General features: G+C 38.5%; 1 protein-coding gene across 5 annotated transcripts in view; it reads right to left on the bottom strand.

Moving 5' to 3' along the window:
- The window catches only part of PHKB (phosphorylase kinase regulatory subunit beta), a 379,505-nt gene that overhangs the window by 281,995 nt on the left and 73,813 nt on the right, over positions 1-23,697 (bottom strand). For all 5 annotated transcript variants that reach the window (XM_033940814.1, XM_033940811.1, XM_033940816.1 and 2 more), the window contains one exon: positions 10,942-11,080. In XM_033940814.1, coding sequence (XP_033796705.1) covers positions 10,942-11,080 — 139 coding nt within the window. The remainder of the gene's footprint in view (positions 1-10,941; positions 11,081-23,697) is intronic.

Here is a 23,697-nt window from a genome sequence, read left to right as displayed (position 1 = left end):
GATCAAAAATCAAAGAAATAGAAAGAATGAAAGAAGATAAAAAATTAAAAATTAAATAAAACAAATTTAAGAGCTAGAAGTCTCTGAAGCGGCCTGATAGCAAACAGTCATATTTTAGTGCAGGTCTTAATACAACTCCCAGCACAACACACTTCACAGATCCATCACTGGCAGAGTTTGAGAGCATCAAAGAAATTAACATTTCTAAAACATATCCACTAAAACTGTTATATGAAATAAATAAATCCAAATCAACACGATTCGGTACAAATTAATGCAGATTGCGGTCCCCATGCCATTATTCAATTCAGGAGAGCCATTTGAAAAAAAAAATTAAAAAATGTGCTTTTAGATGCCTCTTAAAATTTTGAAATGATTCTTCCTTCCTTAACTCAACTGGTAAATTGTTCCACAATATTGGAACTAAGTAGAAAAATACACCATTTCTGGTTGAGGCAAGGTGAGCCTTTGAGATATGGGGAACAGCTACTTTATTTAAAGTTCTCAACGAGTGACTAGGTGTGTAAAATAACACTAGATTAGAGAGATATAATGGTTGTAACTCAAATAATGCTCTACGTGCCAGCATCAGGATTTTAAATTTAATTCTAAATTTCATTGGTAACCAATGGAATTTCAGATATAATGGAGTTACATGATCATAGATGTATGCGCGATCTAACAGCTGAATTGCCGCATTTTGTACTGTTTTTAAACGTTTCAGTTGCCCATCTGTTATTCCTGTATATACCAAGTTGCCATAATCCAATTTAGATAGAACAAAAGCAGGGATTAAAGTATGTAATGATTTCTCATCCAGGAAATCTCAAATAGCTCTAAGATGTCTTAATGTCCCAAATCCTTTCGCAACTGTAGATGAAACCTACAATTAACTAGAATAATAGTAATCCGGTATCCACCAATCCCCATGGGTGCTGGATAACTGAGATTCTATTGTACTTTCAAAATAGAGAACAGGCATCAGAACATTAACAGTGTGTCTACTAAAAGAAGTGAAAGGAACAGAGGACAGTAAAATAAAGGCGAAAAAACAGTGTGACAAAGCAGTGGCTGCTGCCAGAAGGATTCTGGGCTGTATAAAGAGAGGCGTAGTCAGTAGAAGGAAGAAGGTGTTGATGCCCCTGTACAGGTCATTGGTGAGGCCCCACTTGGAGTATTGTGTTCAGTTTTGGAGACCATATCTGGCGAAAGACGTAAGAAGACTTGAGGCGGTCCAGAGGAGGGCGACGAAAATGATAGGAGGCTTGCGCCAGAAGACGTATGAGGAGAGACTGGAAACCCTGAATATGTATACCCTAGCGGAAAGGAGAGACAGGGGAGATATGATTCAGACGTTCAAATACTTAAAGGGTATTAACGTAGAACAAAATCTTTTCCTGAGAAAGGAAAATGGTAAAACCAGAGGACATAATTTGAGGTTGAGGGGTGGTAGATTCAGGGGCAATGTTAGGAAATTCTACTTTACGGAGAGGGTGGTGGATGCCTGGAATGCGCTCCCGAGAGAGGTGGTGGAGAGTAAAACTGTGACTGAGTTCAAAGAAGCGTGGGATGAACACAGAAGATTTAGAATCAGAAAATAATATTAAATATTGAACTAAGGCCAGTTACTGGGCAGACTTGCACGGTCTGTGTCTGTGTATGGCCGTTTGGTGGAAGATGGGCAGGGGAGGGCTTCAATGGCTGGGGAGGGCTTCAATGGCTGGGAGGGTGTAGATGAGCAGAGATTTCGGCAGTTGGAACCCAAGCATAGTACCGGGTAAAGCTTTGGATTCTTACCCAGAAATAGCTAAGAAGAAAAAAAAAAAAATTTAAATTGAATCAGGTTGGGCAGACTGGATGGACCATTCGGGTCTTTATCTGTCGTCATCTACTATGTTACTATGTTACTATGTTTGGTAAAATACCAATATTCCAGTGAAAGAGCAGTTTGACTATACAGTATAAACTTCAAGACAAGCCTAAGATTATGTCAACAGCCTAGACACTAATACAAAGACAGCTGAATTTACATTTTTCAAGATTTTACTGCTGTTAAGGCGGCCCTTAAACGCAACGCCTGCAAGTATGCCCTAACGCCTAACTAATTCCACTACACAGAAGAACTTTAGGGCAAGCAAACATGACTGCAGAAGCACCCATGCTCTTTTTGGGGCAAATCTAAAACTGGATAAAAGGTTAATAATTTTATTTCTGTATTTATAACTGGAAAGTTATAAATTCTGGTACTACCATAAAGTTACTTGGCCATAGGGCCAATCCAGTCAGTTCTTTAATGCATGTGTGCAGGATATGTATGCGTGGTAGGTGTATTGGTCTTTACAAATAAGCAAAGAAAGATCAGCTAATTAACTGTATGCTTCTATATGAGCCTCCAGCATAAACTATTTAAAAAGTGCAGGTATAAACCACTTACAATTTACTCTAATCATGACGGGATGATTAAACAGAGATAGAGAAAGTAACTTAGAAAATTACAGGCACAGAATAACGCACAGCAACAGTCATGGGGCTCATTTCAAGGTGCAAAAAAAAGGATAAACCCCCAAAGTTGTTTATAAATGTAATTGGTATGCAAAAGCTTTTTCCAGTATCTGATACTTTTGAAAGATATTCAAAGCTGTTAAATGTCATAATGATTGACATAAAGTAAGACAATGGACAGTGATGTTTATAATTAAGTCAGTGCTACAATTCTTGCATTGTAGAAAACTATTCTAAGACAAAAATCCCAAGAAGGAAAGAGAGTTCAAATACCTTTAACTATTGTTAACTCTATGGGCTCCTTTTACAAAGCTGCGCTAGCAGTTTTAGCGTGTGCTAAATTGCCACACGCGCTAGACGCTAACACCAGCACTGAACTGGCGTTAGTTCTAGCTGTGTAGCACGGGTTTAGCGCGCGCTAAAATTCTGGTTGCGCTAAAAACACTATTGCAGCTTTGTAAAAGGAGCCCTACATGTTTTAAGAAGTGTAAAATAAATATCAAGCATTTTTACAAATTATACCTTAATTTGATACATTTGTTTTAAAATAGGAGTGGGAAAGAACATTGTATTTCTAGGAAAATCTATTTTCTTTAATAAAGCGGTGATTCATGCATGAAAATCTGTTTTACTAACATTGTCTTCCCAATACAAGGTAAATTTATACAATATAGAACTTGAATGAACACATCCTTACCAGGCCTGAAAGAAGCAGTCCTGGAGATGGGGTTGAGAAGATATTAGCATTTATGTACAGGATAGTGAATCTACATGCATATGCAGAGAAAATAACCCATAGTATCTGTGCATGATAAACATGTGTTAAATGTAAACATGTACATGTCAAATAGAAATATGAGCATACCTTCATTTTGAAAATTCACCAGTGCCCATACAAGGAAAAGAATACATAAGACTATTTAATCATGCTGCCAGTTCTAAAATTATCTCAAAAATGTGCCGTCTTGATGAATTTGAGCAATGAAATGTTTGCAATATGTCACCAGATCTTATCACAAGATCCTCAGATGCATCAAGACAGAAGGAGCAAGAAAATATGCATGCTCCCGACTACTAAATTTTGAGCTACTTGAATGATATTTAACAACTACATATTTTTCTACTTCTGTTTTGAAGCTGTCACTTTTCCTTTCTGTAATGTACCATTTTTCAGTCTGCTCTAGAATAAGATCAACAAAATCTTCTGAGTAAATTCCTTTTGTTTTGTAGATTTAAGTAGAGCAAATAATGTGTTCTTGTAAGCTATGGGTCAACACAGAAAAGCAAGTGGGTCCTTGGTAGATTTTGTATGGCAAATTTCTGTAAATAAAAATGAAACAAAAGTACCCAACCTAAAATGATCTTTTTCTCAGACTAGCTTTTCAACATACTCGCTAAAGATGATATAAAAGGGAAAATAGCTTACAGGTTGAAAGAAAGTTATCCTTTTCCAACAACAGATTAGAGAAAAGCAGAGAGGTCTAAGTTTCAATATAAAAGTAGAATCCTAAATCTCTCTTTCCTACTGTAATGTATTTATTTACTTGTTTAATAAAAACTTCTTGTAAGGTTTGGTTATATTCAATAGCATATAAACAACCCATTTTTGTAATTCTGTGTAATAAAGTGAGGCACATGGAGATAGGTTAATGTGTGATTGTGTTAAGGGGTTTTGAAGTAGTTTGCCTGTTTCCATACGTTAAAATATACATTATAGGTTTTTTCAGGAAATTTTCTGTCAGGAGTGTGGCATGCATGAACAGTGGGCATGAAAGTATTAGCCAGCTTGTGTGTTACACTTACTATGCATTAATAGCTAATGCACAGTAATAAAGGGAGGGAGTGGCCTAGTGGTTAGAGCTGCTGCTGCCTCAGCACCCTGAGAGTGTGAGTTCAATCCCAGTCTGCTTCTTGTGACTCTGAACAAGTCACTTAATCCCCTCCATTGCCCCAGTTACCATAGTTGATTGTGACCCTGCTGGGACAGATAGGGAAAATACTTGATTACTACTCAATATATTGTAAACTGCTTTGGGTGAATCTCTTCATGAAAAGGAGGTTAATAAATCAAAATTAATAATAATAATAATAAAAACAACAATATGGGAGAACTTAGCACCTCCTAAATAGCATCAATAAAACTGTGGTAGCACCACAAGTTACTAGCAACATTGACATATTGCCTGCCCCCTCTAAGTGCCATGTTATATATGGGTTTTGTGCACAGTAAGCATTTAAGCTCAGATCATACAAGAGGCCCTCAGTGTTCTGGGGTGGCTGCAATTGTGCTGCTTGCCCTTATAAAAGCCAGAGATCCTTAGAATGTGGACGTTGCTGGTGGATAACTGTGTGAATTGTGATTGTGTGTTTAAGACTCAGGCTTCTATTTAGTTTATGTCCAGTGTGAAAACTCATTTGAGCTTTGAATTTTTGTCAAGAAATGGATGTAAAAAAAAAAACCAACAACCCAAAAACCCAGAAGTTTTAGCTTAGCTTATTTGTACACAGATAAAAGCAGTTTACATAAAATTAAATTAAAGAACTAATACGAATGCAATCAAGAAACCACATAGAGAAAGACTTTACCTACACCTCTAACTGATATCAAATTAAAGAGTGGAGCAGCAGTTTCACCCTAATATCTGAAGAGAGAAGCCCAACTATGGAGACCAAGTCAGAAGGGAATAGATTTGTACTGTACCCAGGAAACTCTTGCCCCAAAAGACTGCCTTAAAGAAGTGTTTTGTTTGCACTGTTCTTCAGCAATGTGAGTTGGAGCACCACATATCTGTCTCTGACTGGTTGTTTTCATAAACCTCTTTGTCAGAGACTTGAAGGAATATCTCTTTTCTACCAGAAGAAACCTACTCCCTTGGAAAAGAGTGCATGTACTGAGCAAAGAAGGAAGGTAACTGGGAGTAAGTAAAATGTACTGTGGGAGCCCTGGACTGTGAATCTGTTGATGGACAATCTCACAACCAGATTCTCCCTCTTTACATTCTGTTTATTTTGATATTTGCGAAGCAGTAGCTGAAAATAATATTCAACAGAATAAACTCATTAACAAAAAATCAATACTATAAATTTCATATTAACATACTAAGAATTGCAAAGCACAAACTTGCAATCAAATAGAGCAACGTTCTATCATTTATTCACATATATACTCCAATGTAAGGCTCCATTTTATGAATATGAATCAAACTCATGTAGCCTGTGACATAAGATTTAACTTCATTGTAGATATGTCTTTAGGGGAAAAGAGCAAATTTTGTCTAATTAAACCTGAATTCTCAAGCTCACTTAAATGACTGGATCAATAATTACAGCCTGCGGGGTTGTTGTTCTTTCTTTTATTGTGATGAATGATCTTATAGTGAGCTAGAACAGCAGTTTAAATTTAAAAAAAAAAAAGAAAAGTAACTTTGATTGGAAGGTTTAAACTAAGTCTCCTGTGAATCATTTAAAAATCACTGCAATATTTTACAAAGAAACAGTCTGTTCCTCGAAGGTCATATTTCTTGATGACTCCAAACATATAGATGAGGGGACAAAACTAGTTCATAGTGTTTTCATTACCATAAAACCTATATCTTATCACAGAGTACATTTCTATAATCCAGGTCCGCAGGACTGTTTAAAAGATACCCAATAGCTGATTTATATAGTATATATATATATTCTTATATTTACATATAAAGAAAAACCTGAATAAGCATGCTAAAAAAAATACTGCACGGTTGATAACATACTAGTTTTCATATACTTAAATACTCAGCCATCCACTTAGATCTGATCTAAGTGGGTCGGGATGTTGCACTTGTGCTCAGCAAAAATGAATCAATGAGGTTATTTGTGAGATTTGCATCTATGTCAGATCTTGCCAATTTCCATGTGTGGCATTCTGTATTATAAAATGTGGGCATGTGTTTACTCTTGGAGAAACAACACAAATTTGTTTCAATTGTATTGCTATGTTATTAATTAGATACTGACAGCAAGGCAGCAAAAGTCACAAGGTTCCGAGAGTGGTAACTCAACAGCGAAAAACACTGAGAATACAACTTGAAAAGTCTTCTAATAATAATAAATTCATGTGATAGGGTTCCCTCAGTGTGTAGGATCAGCGATGGGAGAAATTCTCCAGCGCTTACTCCACAAGGTAGAGGTAACCATACCCCCACCTGCACACCATCATTGGGGACCGCTTGTGTGCCTTAAATCAAAAGGTGAATCAAAAACAGACTCACCGGCAGTATCAGTTGAGACACCACACATCATGTGATTCCCAGTGGGTGATCTTATCTATGTGGGACGCACTAACAGGAGAATTAAAACCAGGTTGTCTGAACACAAGAGCAGGATTCACACAGCCTCCAGAACGGCCCCTTTAGTACCTCATTGTTTGGATAAAGGCCATGTCTTTTACGATCTGATATGGTTTCTGTTGGAACAGCTATCGGGGGACTTTCGGGGCGATAAGATGGCCCAAATTCAACTTAGAGAACAGTTCTGGATTTTTCAGTTTCAATGTGTGCACCCGCATGGACTGAATGACAGCACTGAATGGAATATTATTATTTAGATCTTCCCCATAATTCCTTCTGAGTCAAGATTGGTTGTCCAATGTGTGATGTCACTTCCTTTTTGGTTTTTAAGCGTGCTCCGCTTTCTGCTCTGTTATCTCCACCCTCCTCCCAGCCGGCTTGGATTGATACCATTAATTGACTTTTTCATCTGCGGGTTCCTGATGAAGGGACTTTGTGCTCCCGAAATCGGGCTTGGTTGAACCTGGTATCGTTCCTGGTATCAGGGAAATAATTTCCATCGTCCTCCCGTCCTTGCTGTTTGACTTATGAAGACAATTTAAAGTTAAGTCTACTATTATTGTTTGGAGCGTTGGCTGGGGGGTTCCCAGATTGGTTTTCATCAGCAATTACACTAGTGTTTATTTAGGTATTCACTGTTTTTGATTCACCTTTTGATTTAAGGCACACAAGCGGTGCCCAATGATGGGGGTATGGTTACCTCTACCTTGTGGAGTAAGCGCTGGAGAAATTCTCCCATTGCTGAACCTACACACTGAGGGCACCCTATCACATGAATTTATTATTATTATTAAAAGACTTTTCAAGTTGTATTTTCAGTGTTTTTCATTGTTGAGTTACCACTCTCGGAACCTTGTGACTTTTGCTGCCTTGCTGTCGGTATCTTTTGTAAGTTCCTTTGGCAGATTTCTTTGGAGTAGTGCAGATGTTATTAATTAGAACATATTTTATAACAATAGGGAAAATTAAAGACTCAAAAATAATAAAAGCAAAGAATGAGCTATGACAGAGTCTCAACTTCTTCAAGCCAAGTACCCCTTAAGTCTAACAAATATCAATTGAGTACCCCCGCCAAAGCTCCACCCCAAACCTGCTAAAGTTCCGCCCCCAGATCCCACCCCCATAATAATAGTACTAATTGTAATGTAATTTATTCCGTTCATTTTTCATATACACACAATATAATCTTATTAGCAATATATAATGGTAACCACAAATTAAAAAGCACATGCAGAGAAAATGTTAATTATTATTTATATTCGGGGGTTTTTTCAAAGAGGTCAAAGCATATGACTTTTAAATATGCAATGTCAACTCAGTAACAACTATAGAAAAATAGACAAATATAGTGCAAAATATAGGCAGCAGATATAAATTCTCAAATCTGACACATTTTGATCACTAAATTGAAAATAAACTCATTTTTCCTACCTTTATTGTATGGTGATTTCATTAGTCTCTGGTTGCACTTCCTTCTGACTGTGCATCCAATATTTTTTTTTCTTTCTGCCTCCTATACGCTGCATCTCCTCCAGATCTCATTCCCTTCCCCCACCCACCAACCTCTCTGTACCTCCATGATTCCAACATTTCTTCCTCACTCCTCCACCTTCATTGGCAACATGTCTCCCCCTCTCTCTCTCACTGTCCTTCTCTCATTCCCTCCCTTGCTGCAGAGAGTGGGGAAAGAGAGAGATATAGATCCAGGGTGCATCTCTCCCACTCCCTCTTACTGCCACATCCAACGTTTTTCCTTCTCTCATCCCCTGGATCATGTGCAGCATTTTTCACTATAGCCCACCAGCCCCATGTCCAATATTTCTCCTTCTATCACCTGTCTCCAGCATCATGCCACATTTCTTCTTCCATCACTATGTCCAACATTCCTCCGCCTTGCATCCCGTTCAATCTGTCCCTCTGTTCTCTCTCCACCACCATATCCAACATTTCTCTCTCATCCTTCTCTTCCCCTTGCATCTCTACCTCACTCCTCTCTATATATGTCAAATTTTCCTTTCTTCCTTTCCCCATATGCACCATCTCTTTCCCTCTCATTCACAGATCCATGCCCAACAATTCTCCCTTTCTATTCCCTCCCTCCCTTGTTCCAAGTTAGTGCCCCCTTTCTCCCTCCCTTGTGTCCCAAGTTCATGCCCGCTCCTCCTTCCATGTCCCGAGTTTGTGCCACCTTCCCTGCCTTCCAGCCTTTCTCTCAAATTTGTGCCCCTTCTATGTCCATTCTCCCTTGTCCCATGTTAATATCCTCTCTCACCCTTCCTTGCACGTTTCAGGGCTGCACTTGCTCCCTTCAGGGCCGTCCAACTGGGCTGCTCCTTCCTGCCTTCAGCTATATTTTTTTGCAGGGATGTAGGCAGTGACTCTTGCACATTGCTTACCTGCAAGCCTTCCCTCTGACATCAGAGGGAAGGTTTCTGGGTCAGCCACGTGCAGCGTGCAAGAGCCACTGTCCGCGTCCCTGCAAACAAGTGCAGATGAAGGCAGGAAGGATTGTCGAGGTAACTGGGATCTAAGAAGCGAACCCGGAAGGCTTTCCTCCAATGTCAGCTCTGACATCGGAGGGAAGCCTTCCGGGTTGGCTTCAGAGACTCAGCTGGAGGGCAGGAAGGAGGGCTTAGAATCCCCGCCAGCAGCGGCGATTGAGGAGGAAGGGGGTGGGAGACCCGCTCAGTGCTACATACCCCTAAGGTTAGGCATACCATATGTTGAGAAACACTAAGCTATGGCATACCTACAACTCAATTCTGTTTATGAGAAGGACTTCTCTCCTCTGCCAGTACCCTTTCCCACAAAAATAGGTGATATGACTGTTCCTCCAGCATTGAAATCCTTGACTGGGTTCACTTCTTTGCCACCTCCTACATTAGTTGTCATAAAAATAACAAACCCTCTTTCTGTGCTAACCCAATTTAGAGGAAGTACAGGTTGTTATAGAATTTTTTCTTCTTTTTTTTTTTTGGTTTACTATATATCTGAGTCAAAGATGATAATATGCCAGCACTATTAAGAATCTCCCTAAGAACTAGCTTCTCTATGGAGTTACAATGTCAGCTGTCTCTCCAAGTATGGCACATAATCAGCCACTGTAAAAGCTCTGTAGCTTTTAGTTTCAGATTCCTTTAGCTGCAGTCTATGTATGTGAAGGCTATTTTTATTCAAGGTGAAATACGATCTTTCGTTATTTAAATTATTAAATTCTAGATTGGATATTGTAGGTTTAGCAGAGGAATGCAGATTGTAAACTCTGACAATACCTGTGGCCCTCAATGGCTCACATTTACAGAAACAAACTTGACTTTTTGGTTTCAGTGAAAACTAAGTGATGAGTTTCAGTTGTAGTTTTAGCCAAAACAAAAAGCAAACAAAAAAAAGCAGTTTTGGTTGGTCTCTATTGGGTTGCTTCTTCTTCCTGTGTCATCCTAAGTCTGACTGTTCATATGAAGTCGTGGGCTTCCATATAGCCCAGCAGTTCAAATGAACAGTAAGGTCTAGGCATGCACAGGAGGAAGTGGCCCAAGTGCAATCACTTCCTCCTCCTCTTTCTAAAAGATCTAAACAGGGGAAGGAGAGAACAGAACAGCAGCTACTGGTGCCTATGCCTTATTCTGCACGGATGTGTGGAATTCTGTGCAAATTCTGCATTGCACAGAATTCCCCCAGGAATCAACAATTATGTGTGTTCTATTTGGTATTTATTTGGTTCTTGCTTCCACTCATCCTTCAAATTTTGAGGATTTCATAGCCGACTGGAAGATATACTATTTACTATAATGTTTTTGGATACTAGGGGGGGGGAATTAAACTAGGAGCACTAACTGATTTAGTGCGCACTAAACGCTAAGACACCCATAGTAATATAATGGGTGTCTTAGCAGTTAGTGTGTGCTAAATTGGTTAACGTCCCTTGATGAACTCCCTAATGCTTTTAGACAAATATCCTCTTTTACCAAAATGTTTTCCTTTTTATACAATTGTTAAATATCTTCAATAAAAACAATTAAAAAAAAAAAAACCCTCATAAAAGCACTCCATGAAGTCATCAACACAGGGCATATAAATATATATATATAAATTTTTTTTTTTTTTTTTTTACCTGTAAGCAAGTGCTAAAGCCCAAGCACTTGCAGCACAGTAAAGACTGTCTTGAACCTTAGCCTTTTTAGAATCACCAACCGTATGAGTGGGGAAAAGGCCAGTAGTTGGACTTTGGTAGTTCAGTATTGAAATCTTAACTACAAGAAAAACAAAACCAATGCATTAAAATACTTCTATTTTTCAGACACAGGCTTATGTCCCTAAATTACCTGCTGTGATATTAATACGTCACATCAAGTGCAGGTCAGAAAAACATGCAACAAATGTTTTTCCTTAGTGCTGCTCCACCCCTCCCCACTTCCTTTACTGCTTCTTCAGTATTAGTATTCACATCATAATCCAGTGGCAGAGCGAGGGCTCTGATGAGACTATAAACAACCTCATGTCAGTCATCCCCGTAGCTTGTATATGCTTAGCAGTGCATGGTTTGTCTAATGGAGTCTTATTTTATTTTATATCATTTCCATTAACTCTCCAGCTTCCTTCAACAAAACCACAAATAGGCTCTCCAAGCAAACAATCTTGGATACCAGGTAGAATGCTTCTTACATATTCAATTCATTGTTAGACAAAATTCTCTCTTCTTGTAAACCTCTTCTGGAATATAGATATTGTAAGTTGCTCAAATTTGCACCATGCACCGCCACAGAATAGTCAGACAGTATAATCTTACCCCTTTCATGATTATGACTATGACATTTTAAAAAAACACTATTTTAATCATACTTCAAACCCAAATTACCTCAAAAGGGTTCATACATTCAAAATGGTTTATACATTTAGCAGTGGCTGCTTAGCATATAAACAATCTATCCATGAATTCTCAGCAGCACTATATAGACTGTGTCACTGAAAATTCTTACCGACTACCCCAGCAATAACCAGAATGTGCTAAGGCAGAGCCAAAGTGGAACATGGAGGTTTAATGTTTATTAGTATTTGATATACCACTCCATCTGGCGCACAGGTTGAAGAAGTTTACAATCAATAAAAACAGAAAAGAAGAAAAGAATGCCATTTAGCATCATGAAAGCATTACTAGCGGTACTTGTACACTCAACATAATCATAATTTGATTAAAGATAATAGGAGAAATCCGGAGTTCTGTCTAGTCTTTGGATAGTCTGTGATATTCTGCCACTATACGTTTAGGCTAGAAAACTGCCTGTTCTCAATTCATCTGTATAACTATATGAATAGCAGCTTGATGTCATCAGCTACCAGCCATCCTCACAGTTATATATGTATGTATGTTTGCTGCTGCTGTTGCTTTTATGGACAGAGGCACTGAATATATATGCAAAATAAATGCTGCAGATGGCATTAAAAAAAAAACACACACACACAACACTGACTGTTACGTTTGAATACTGACCCATAAAAATCTAGTTTAACAAATTTAACTTGTAGTCATTAATACCTTTTTATTTCATGTCTTAAAACAAAGTAATCTGAGCTCCGTGATTACTATTTCTAAAGTTTCTCCAAGATGCAAACCACTCTATGTCAGTGCTAGTTATATTGGGACCCAGTATGGTCCTAATTAGCAGATGCTACAAAAGTGTTCCAGAGAACTGCCTCAATACCATTATACTTCATCAATGGGGGCCCTTATGGCACTGGGGCTCTGGGAAATTATCCTGCTTGCATAATATACATGGTCATCACAAACATTGGAAAATGGATTTAACAATAGGTTTTGTAAATTGAAGAATTATTTTACTACAAGATCCAGTTATGGGCCAATATTTAGACCACAGGAGTTAGCCAGGATGACTCCCACAGTTGGCGGCAGGGCACTGAATTTCCGGGGGGTTTTGGCCACTAAAAACACAGCCAGTTAAGTCAATATTCATCAGCTGGCTAAATTATAGCAGCCAAAGATAGACCAACCTATTTGAGTCTCTCTGACCACTCAGCTGGTAAGCTAGTGAACACTGGAACTAACCAGGTATGTTGCATGACTGCAGAAGGCCTGGTTAGCACAAACTGTGCAGAATAAAAAGCAGGGCGTGACAAGAGACCTTTCTAAGTCCTGATCAGAAGGTCTTGCATGCAAACACATTTAAAACTTTGAAAAGTCAGGATAATTAACAAAAGACTAGGAAATGATGTAAAATGGGACTTCAGTATTTATGTAAATTAGTTGCTGGATTAAGCAAGATCATAAGGGAAATTAGGTATATGTATATATAACACATTTATAGAGGTATTGCTCTTTCTCTCTCTCTGTTCAGTATCCTTTGTTTCTTTGTCTAAAACATTTCAGTTTCCTGCCTTGACCTCATGGCTTTAATGCCAGACCTCACAGTCTGGCTTGTGGTAGTTGGAAGGAAGATACAGGGTTTCACATTTTTGAATACAGATAGTTTATATGTACCTTAACAATAATTATTATATATGTGATAAGATATGACGTGTTGGTTGAGTATGAATGTTTAGGATTATGTGTTTGATGATGATGTTTGATTATGTGTTTGATGATGTGTGTGAATTTTGGGTGTATCTTTACATATGAAATGTGCATATAAAATTACTATAAAATTTTAGGTTTTAGAAATTCCAGAGGCCACATATGAAAATGGTTAAGTTAAAGCCAGGGACACTGTTACCATGGAAATGCCAGTCTTTGAGAGGCCCAGGATATAGAAAGGTCAGTTAGTTTGACTTTTGGTTTAGGAATATGGTAGAGAGTTGGAGGTCTGAATATTGTAACATTTCTTAAATTTATAATACTGTATTAGGTCTTGGGAAGAATAATCTTTGGTTTTGCTTCTTCATAACAATTAAGCAAGTGAAACAAAGTAGAAATGCAGGAAGTCTCTCTAATTATGTTGGTTTACTTCTAAACACATCTCTGTATTGTGAAGGGAGGGCTTTTTAAGCCCAGTATAGGAATTCTCATTAAGAGGGGTTGTATGGGCTGCTTTTGTAACTTGAAATGGTCAGTTTCTCTAAAGCATAAGCTCTGTTTTGATTCAAATTCTTAAAGATACTGGGGAAGGGGAGTTTTCTTAGGGTATATTATAATGTTTTATGCATATTCAGAAATTGCTATAAACAAATATATAATTTGTAAAACTTTTCTTTAAGCCTGGTATCTATAACAGCTAAAAGGAATTCTATTATTTAAATAAGCTCAGCCTTCTTCAGTGATGGGTTAGCTGACCACTGGTAGATTGGAGTGATGTAATATTGGTCATTGTGAGAGTACATAAGCAAGCACCAGCTTTTGTTCGGGGGAGAATCCTCTCCATATGGGCCACTTGGCCTTGGAAGAGACGGTCCCTTCCCATACACAGAAATTGGTAATGAATGTAATTGGCAATGCAATTTTAATTCTAATTTGAACCTCGTTAATTGAATATAAATTGAATAAAAAATTATTTTGATTAAATTACATGTCTGTGTATGAGTTACTAGTATGAAATACCATGTATTGAGGCGCGATGCGCACCACGCGTCCTTAATGACATAGCCAGTGACCATCTAGCCATTAAGTGCTAATATTAAACAACTATCTCACGCTGAATATTAGTGTTTAGATATCTAAGTGCTATTTAACCAGCCAGGAGCTGTTCCCAGCCAGTTAAATAGTTCTATCTATGGGAAAAAAACTTTCATGAACCAGGCCTTCAAATATTTTTCTAGAATATAGCAGAAGTGCCTCACTATTTTCTAGGAAGAAAAGCACACAGTATTAAAACACATGGCAAATGTTTTATTTAAGTCTACATTATCTCCACAACTTTATTTTAAGTTTCAACCTCTTCATTGCTATAAAATTTGAAACCACAATTAAAAACAAAACAATCTTTATGCAAAAGAAAACAAATTGCATGTCTCTTTCAACCAGAAGTTCCTTCATTAATAAGAGAAGTGAAGTTGTACATGTGATACAGAGAGGCAAAAAGTCATCATAGAGGAATATAAAAAGGCAAATACACAGGGTGGATAAAAATCAATGATTTAAAAATCAGATTTTTTTAAATAAAATGCTTTTTGAGGAAAATCTATCTAAAGATAATGCATCTTAAAGAGAAAACTATAGACCAAAAGTTATTCATCAAAATCCCTCCTTTACAAAGCTGTGCTAGAATTTTTAGCACTGGCCGCTACGGTAACAGGTCACTCATAAGAATTCTATGAGCGTCAGCTCTGTTACCACGGCAGCCAGCACTAAAATGCTAGCACAGCATTGTAAAGGAGGGGGAAAATAAGGATTAGCTTTTAATTATGTAGCATGAGGCTGGATGTTAATGCAATGTTTAAATTTTTTGGTAAATTAATTTCATTAATACATTCATAATGATACAGGCAATTTTTTATCTAGAAGATACTATCCCAGATACTTAGGGCTCATTTTACGAAGGTGCACTAGTGTTTTTAGCACGCGCTAACCCCGCGCTACACGGAAAATACGAATGCCAGCTCTATGGAGGCGTTAGCATCTAGCGCAAGCTAAAACCGCTAGCACACCTTCATAAAAGGAGCCCTTAGTTTTGCATTTCTCAAAACTGTGAATTTGTGTCTGCAGAGATAATATGCTTTTTCACAGCAAAAATATTATAAAATATACAGAGATGAGAAAAAGATCTTAGCCACATTGCTCCTTGTAAATTGATGTACACAGAAACAACCCCTTACCTCAAGTGCTAAGTTTATATATTTGCACAAGAAGGTAAGTGTAAGGAGGGAGGGACAAGCAGTAAAAATGAAAGTGAAACCTTTTGAGCAGAATACTCAAAAGCCTTGGGAACTTTGTGTATATAGCCTGAGGTTTATCATATTATTCTCTCCTTTGGAGAAAACTTATGACAGCAAGCCATAAAAGTGACCCAGTTTGGGAATATTTTAATTATTAAACAGTTATAGAAGATGAAAAGGTGAGGCCCAAATGTAAGCAACCACAACAAACAGTATCCTCACTCTTCGGATTCAACAACAGGATGGCAATAGGGTTTCAAAGTCATCAAGGTCCATACATCCAACATGTGTATATGATGTAACTTGTCTATTTACTTCTGTATCATTCATCAAAAGATAAAGATTAGTCGACAACAAAAATTATTTTTACTTATCGTTTTAATGCAGTATGTCTAGCATGCCCCTTTTATTTTTATTTTTTAATTAAACCAGCAAGAATGAGTCTTTCTGTAGAAAACCATGATTTAAATTGAGTCTTTCTGACTACTGATTTAAATCAATTTGATTTAAATCAAATCCACGATACAAATAAACAAAATATAAAATATGGGTACAATGGTGTGCTTAACATATAAAATATGGATAGAACTAACTGTGGTAAACAGTATTTATCAAAAAAGATTGTTAATAAATATTATATAAGCAAAAACTTTAATTAAATTATATCTTCATGGCTGACAAACAAAAAAGACTTTTTCAGAGATTTGTTTATAGAAATTAAATTTAATAAAGTTGTCATTTTCAAAACTTTAGGCTCTGTTAACTGTTAGCAGTACTCTTCCAAAGAATGCTTAAAAACTGTCATGTGACAACTTTGCTAAAAGATTTCAGATGAATTACGCTGGACAACAAATTTTTCCAAAAGTTTTGCTTCCATAAAACAAACTAGTGATTATGATAGACCAGAATTTCTCAACTTCTTCAAACCAAATACCCCTTAAATCTAATAAATATCAACCGAGTACCCGTGCCCAGGCCGCGCCCCTGACCCCACCCCCATAATAGTAGTAATAATTGTAATGCAATTTCTTCCATCTATTTTTCATATACATACAATATAATCTTAATACATAATGGCAACCACAAAATTAAAAAAAACATAAAGCACACTGCTTTCCAAAAGCTGTCATAAGTTCTCGCGAGACTGGCAGCCATTCGGAAAACAGCATGGGGCCGAGCTGGAGAGCGTACAGTTTGCTCCTGACGGCCGCGCTGCTGATTTGTTTCGCCGCTGGTCGAGAAATGAGGAGCTGGCTGGATGCTGGACCACCAGGTAAAAAAGGAGGAACGGCGACGGCAGATGGACGGACCAAGGGGTGTGTTTAAAAAAAAAAAGGTGGTGCAGCAGCAGCAGGCGGGTGGGTTTAGAAAGGTGGTGGGGCGGCAGCGAGCGGGTGAATGGGTTTTAAAAGGAGGTGCAGCCGGCAGGCGGGTTTTACAATGGTATGGTGGAAGGGTAACAAAATTTGTACCTTCACTTCATAAGATGCACCGAGATTTCCACCCACTTTTGGGTAGAAAAAAAGTGCGTCTTATGGAGTGAAAAATACAGTATAGACCGCAGATATAAATTCTCAAAACAGACACATTTCGATCACTAAATTGAAAATAAAATCATTTTTCCTACCTTTACTGTCTGGTGATTTCATGAGTCTCTGATTGCATTGCCTTCTGACTGTGCATCCAATATTTCTTTCTTTCTGCCTCCCGCATGCTTCCTCTCCTCCAGACCTCATTCCATTCTCCAACCAATATCACTCTCTGTTCTCCATGAGTCCAACTTTTCTTCTTCTCACCTCTGTCCCCATTGGCAACGTATCCCTCTCTCTCTCATTCCTTCCCCTGCTGCAAAGGGATTGGGGAAAGAGAGAGATCCAGGGTGCATCTATTCCACTCCCGCTACTGCCACATCAAACATTTCTCCCTCCTTTCCACCAGTTCAACATCTCTTTCTCTCTGCCTCCTGCACGCTTCATCTCCTCCGAACTTCATTCCCTTCCCCAATCAACATCTCTCTCTGTCTCTTCATGAGTTCAACCCTTCTTCCTCTCTCCTCACCCCTATTGGCAACAAGTCTCCTTCTCTCTTTCATTGTCCATCTATCTTGAGAGATCCAGGCATCTCTCCCACCCCCCTCTACTGCCACATCCAACATTTCTCCCTCTCTCATCCCCTGGATCATGTGCAGCATTTATCACCACTGCCCACCAGCCCCAATGCCCATTTCTCCTTCTATCACCCCTCTCCAGCACAATGCCACATCTCTTTCTCCATCACTATGTGTAACATCCCTCCCCTTGCAATCCTCCTCAATCTTTCCCTCTGTCCCTCTGCACCACCATAGCCAACATTTATCCCTCTCATCCTTCTCTCCCCATGCATCTCCCTCTCCTCTCTATATGACCAATTTTCCTTTCTTCCTTTCCCCATTTGCCACCATTTTCCCCTCTCACTCACACACTCATACCCAACAATTCTCCCTTTCTATTCCATCCTCCTATGTTCCAAGTTACTGCTCCCTTCCTCCCTCTCTTCTGTGTCCCATGTTCGTGCCTCCTCCTGGTTCCATCTGTGTTGAGTTTGTGTCTGCTCCGCCTCGCTGCACATAAGTAGCTGACCGTCCATAGAAGCTGCCGCGGTCTCCTGGGATCCCTTCTTCCTGACTGCCCCCCTGCCAATGCCAGGGATTTCTCCCTTCCTGCCCATCTCCTGTGTTTTTCATGTGCTGTGCTTCAGTTAATGGATCTTTTCCTCAAATTAGCAAATAGCATTTCTGTTTGTCCACAAAAAAAAAGAAGGTTTTGCATGCAATATATCTGTTTTGATGTGCCCTGTTTATGTGGTGCCTTATTAAATGTATTCTGAGCTTAATAAAGCAAAAATAAAAACCCAGAGAGCTATTTAGCAGATCGCATTAGGGACGTCCAAACTGTGCCTAAGTTCAGGTCTATCTGAAGCTCAAACTATGCTAAAAAGTAGCCCTGGTTTCGCCTACAATTTAGGTATTAGATGGACACCCTAGGCCACTCAGCGTTATGCAAATAAATTGAAGGGCACCCATATTGAATCATTGCCCAAACCAGGCCCATGCCTATTTTGTTAGGCGTGAGTTTTCCCGATGGGCGTCCACTGAATTATGTAGGAGCCTACAAAGTGACGTCCACATCCTTTGGATGTCCCAAGTGCTAATTATTGCTTGTTAAGACCCTTAAATGGCTCATTAACCACTTAGATTGGATGCCTAAGACCCGTTCAAAGTTAAGTGCCCTTTATAGAATCAGGGCCTCTGTGTCCAGTGCATCTCGTTGCAGTGTTCAACAATAGTCAGCCAGCTTTGATGGATTCCAGTTGCCCTGATATCTTTTTTCCATAGTGGCAATGTCCTGTTGAAGCCTCTCTCTATATTTGTTGCTGACTGCACCATAGTTTGCAGGGAAGAAGTCCAAGCATGAATGTAGAAAACTCAGTAAGCGATTTGAGTCGGAGCAGCCCTGACAGTAGTGACAGGCAAAACAGCCTCCTGTCACTGCTGTCAGGGCTTCTGCCGGGGGTTTTTTTCCCCTCATTTTTTTTAATGGCAAAGATATTTTGCGTGTATTACACACGCAAAGTATCATGCCAATAAAAAAAAATGAAGAAAGCCCCCCTGACAGTGCCCCCTCCCCCCCAAATGGCAGGAGGGATGCCCACTCCCTCCTGCCACCAGCCGCTACACCCTTGCGAATATGGCAGGAGAGATGCCAACTCCCTCCTGCCTGCTGTCGGAACCCCCTACCGCCATGGACCAGTGCCCTAAAACCCCCTCCCCCTTATCTTTAAAAGTGATCTCCAGCGATGGGAGCAGGAGGAACCTCAAAGTCCTCCTGCTCCTTTTCTGCCCGGCCATGATGCAAATGCAGGCCTTAGGTCCTGCCCCAGTGCATAATGTAATGCACGGGGAGGGGCCTAAGGCCCTGATTGGCTCCGGCGCCTTGGACTCCTCCCTTGGGAGGGCCCTGAGGCACCTGAGCCAATCAGGGACTTCCTTAGGGCTGAGCCTACGGAAATCCCTGATTGGCCATTTCTTTGGCATCCCTCCTGCTATGCATCCGGATTGGGCATCATTAGGTACGTTCAGGGGTCCCAATGGCAGGAGGGAGTGGGCATCCCTCCTACCATTTGTGGGTCACGGGGGGTGGCGTATTTTTGACAGGTCTTCCTGTCTTTTCATTTTTTTTATGGAGCAGATATTTTGCATGTGTAGCACATGCAAAATATCTGTACCATGGAAAAAAAATGAATAAAGAAGACGGGCAGACCTGTCGGTAACACGGTTACTGACAGGTCTGCAGCAGTCGGGTTTGACAATCGTAAAACCCGATTCAAAAGAGCCAAGCAATTGTTAGTGAATCAATCGCTTGGTTATTTTTGCATGGGGTTTTACTAATTTGCATAGCTGGATCGGATCGGAGGGCATATTGATCGGGAAGTAGTTTAGTGAATCGGGTCGTGGAACGATCACAAAAGCAGTAAAACTGGTTTTGGGATCATCATTACAGGACTGGTAGGTTTAGTGAATCTAGGCCTAAATCAGGAAGTGATCATGCTTTTGTTATGCAAGATCAAAGTAAAGCTTCACATGAAGATGATCATTAGAGACCTCCCAAAATATAATTAGAATATGTAAACGAAAAACTATATTAGCGTTTCAGGGTGTTAAAAGATTGTGGGCGAAATTCCAACCTCGACCAAGGATGCTTAAAGATGCCAATGGAATGAAAGCATTAAAAGAGATGGAAAGAATATATGGAAAATTTATACAAAAAAGGCAATGAGGATAACATTGGGGAAATTGAACTGGAAACTGATGCCAACAAGAACCAGATATTAAAAAAAAAAAAGAGGTCATAGCAGCAATTAAAGCTTTATTAAAAAACAAGTCACCTGGTATTGACAGTATTCCAACTGAATTAATCAAAGGTTCAGAAGGTGATATTTTGGCCCTCACGCAACTATGTCAGCAGATTTGGAAGGAAAAAACATGGCCAACCAATTGGAGAAAATCACTGTTCATACCTACACTGAAGAAAGGTGATGTCAAAGACTAACAATTACGCAAGCAACAATTGAACAAGAACTACCCGAAGTTCAGGCTGGTTTCAGAAAATGTCAAGGAACAAGAGACATTATTGTCAATGTTAGATGGATATTGGAAGAAGAGCAAAGAATACCAAAAGTCCCTATACTTTTGCTTCATCGACTACAGCAAAGCTTCTGACTGAGTGGATCAGGATAAACTGTGGTTGGTGCTAAGCCCTGATATTCAATGCTGGGCTCTATCCGATGATTGGCGTAAAATATCCAGTCCTTTTTTGGTTGCTAAAAACTTAGTTAGCCATGTCAATATTCAGCACTTGCCAGCTATTTAAGCTGCCCAATTTGGCCACTCAAGTTAGCCGGTAAGCAATCTGAATTTCATGACATAGCTGGCTAGCTGCTAATATTCAGCGGCCATCTTGTGCTGAATATTAACATTTAGGCTGCTAAGTGCTATTTATCCAGCTAGCAGCTATTCCTGGCTGGCTAAATAGTGCTAAATATCGGGTGGTTGCAGTTCCCGCCCCTGATTGGGGGTGAGGGATATAGGAAGGAATAGCTCTCATTGCTTGAGAGTGATACTTATTGGCTGGATTAAGCACAATAATTATAAGGTTCTGGAAGGAGCCCTGGTACATGGCCCCATATTCACACTATCACAACAATAACCAGAAAAGTTATGTGGGGGGCAAATATTTAAAACATAGGGAAGCAATTCCCATACAGTTAGAAATTGAGGTTTCAAAATCTCAGCATTAGTGGAAAGGAGAAAGGATGCTACCAGATGGGGAAAAAAAGAATAAAGGAATACTTCCTCTAAATAGCAAACTACATCATTCAACTGTATCAGGCAATCAAAATACTGTATATGATTCTCATCGTAATAATTTAGATAATGCTCCAGATTTAAAACAGGGTAATTATCTAGTAAAATAGTAGGTTCAACAGAGATACAGTATCATTCAATAAAGATTCTTCTCCACAATTACAAAACAGGGACAGTGGGAATATTTCTGAAGTATACTCAGTCACTCAGAAAAAAGCACCAAGAACCTCCAAGACTGAGTGAATATCAAACCTTTAATAAAGGACCTCATACAGGTCAGGTTTCAGCTTAATAATTGTGTAAGGGGGCAGCCTTTACAATATCTTACCCAAGATGTATTACAAAATGCCCTAATTAAGGCAACTGAAACACACACATGTAGTCACTTCTGTTGAATAACTCTCAAACCGAAGACAAGACAGCCTTCCAGCATTGTTCAATTGCAATATCTAGGGGCTAGACTTGGTGTTCTACCCAAGGTTCAGAAGACTGGGTTTAGTTAAAAGGAAAATATTACAAAAAATAGAAGATTCAAGATAGTTGAGAACAACGGTTTATGGTACCCACAGCTAAATATGTTTATGTTTATTAACAATTTGATATCCCACTGAATTTTACAACACTTCTCAGTGGTTTTACATGATTAAAAAAATGCTAATAAAAACAGGAAAATAACTCCATAAAAAAAATACTTAAGACCTAAAAATCACACCTGGTAACCTCTGAATTAATGAACATGATCAATTGGAAAAGAATCAGCTCCAAATGCTTACTGAAAAAAGTTTTTAATAATGTCTTTAAAACTTTAAAATTCACTTCAGGTCGAATGTAATTTGGGAGTTGATTCAAAAAGACTAGGTGCCAAATAGAAGAAAGCCTTATATTGTGCAAATTCCCATCTAGTTCTATGAACTGCTATCAAAACAAGTCTATTATCTTATAAAGATCTCAGAGATATGCCCTGGGGTATAAGGAGTAGTCAATGAATTCAAGTAACTAGGTTCCATAGTATGAAAAGCTTTATGGGTTAACACTAATATTTTAAATTGAATTCTAAAAATTAATCAGTAACCAATGATAGTGCAAAAAAAAACAAAACAAAAAAAACGGTGTGTTTACATGATCAAACTTACTCTTATATCCTAATAGCTTAATAGCAGTATTTTGTAATGTTTGAAGCTGCCTGTTAAATTTTGAAAGACCAGCATAAACAATATTGCAATAGTCAAATTTTGACATGAAAAATGCGTGAATAAAGGTATGAAAACTATTGTTATAAAAAAAAAGTTCTAACTGTTCGTAGAGATCTCAATGTATAAAAACCTTTTTTTTTTTTTTTCACAATATTTGAAACCTGGACTGAAAATGTAAGGTGTGAATGAACAATTACACTAATATATTTAAATTTGTCAACTAATGGAAAATCTTTTCCATCAAAACGTAGAACTAGATCTGGTACTGGTAGATAGTAACATAGTAACATAGTAGATGACGGCAGATAAAGACCCGAATGGTCCATCCAGTCTGCCCAACCTGATTCAATTTAATTTTTTTTTTTTTTTTTTTTTTTCTTCTTAGCTATTTCTGGGCAAGAATCCAAAGCTTTACCCGGTACTGTGCTAGGTGTCGCCTGTAAGCCAGCAAGCATAACTTTTGTAGAAGTTTATGACCAATTTATTCTTAATTAACAATGTTGAATATGAGTAAGATAATCTTGGAGTGAATTTAGCAACAAAGGGATGGGGGGGTCTACTTTTGCTAATAATAAAATATCGTCCATATAGCAATAGACTTTAATGCTACATTCTTCTATTAAATATTAAATAAAATAGGTGATAATGCTGAGCCCTGAGGAAGATCACAAAGTAGTGCTAACTGAAAAAATTCTTTTTTCAAGAAAAATTTAAATCACTGAAATGCAATTGAATCAACACCCAAAGCAGATAGTCGAATAAGTAAAAGTTGATGATCAATGAGATCAAAAGCTGACATAAGATCCAATGATACAGCAAAAGCCAAAGAACCACTATCCAATATTTCAAGGACATCATTTATGAATCTACATATGATTGCTTCTATATTATGATTTGTTCTGAATCCTGCCTGTTTAAGATGTAAAATATTGTTTTTTTTTCCACAAAATCT

The sequence above is a fragment of the Geotrypetes seraphini genome, chromosome 4 (genome assembly GCF_902459505.1).
Source record: "Geotrypetes seraphini chromosome 4, aGeoSer1.1, whole genome shotgun sequence".
In the NCBI taxonomy this organism is placed as follows: Eukaryota; Metazoa; Chordata; class Amphibia; order Gymnophiona; family Dermophiidae; genus Geotrypetes; species Geotrypetes seraphini.
The sequence above is the reverse complement of the archived record's forward strand: the minus strand, read 5'-3'. Positions and strand labels throughout refer to the sequence as shown.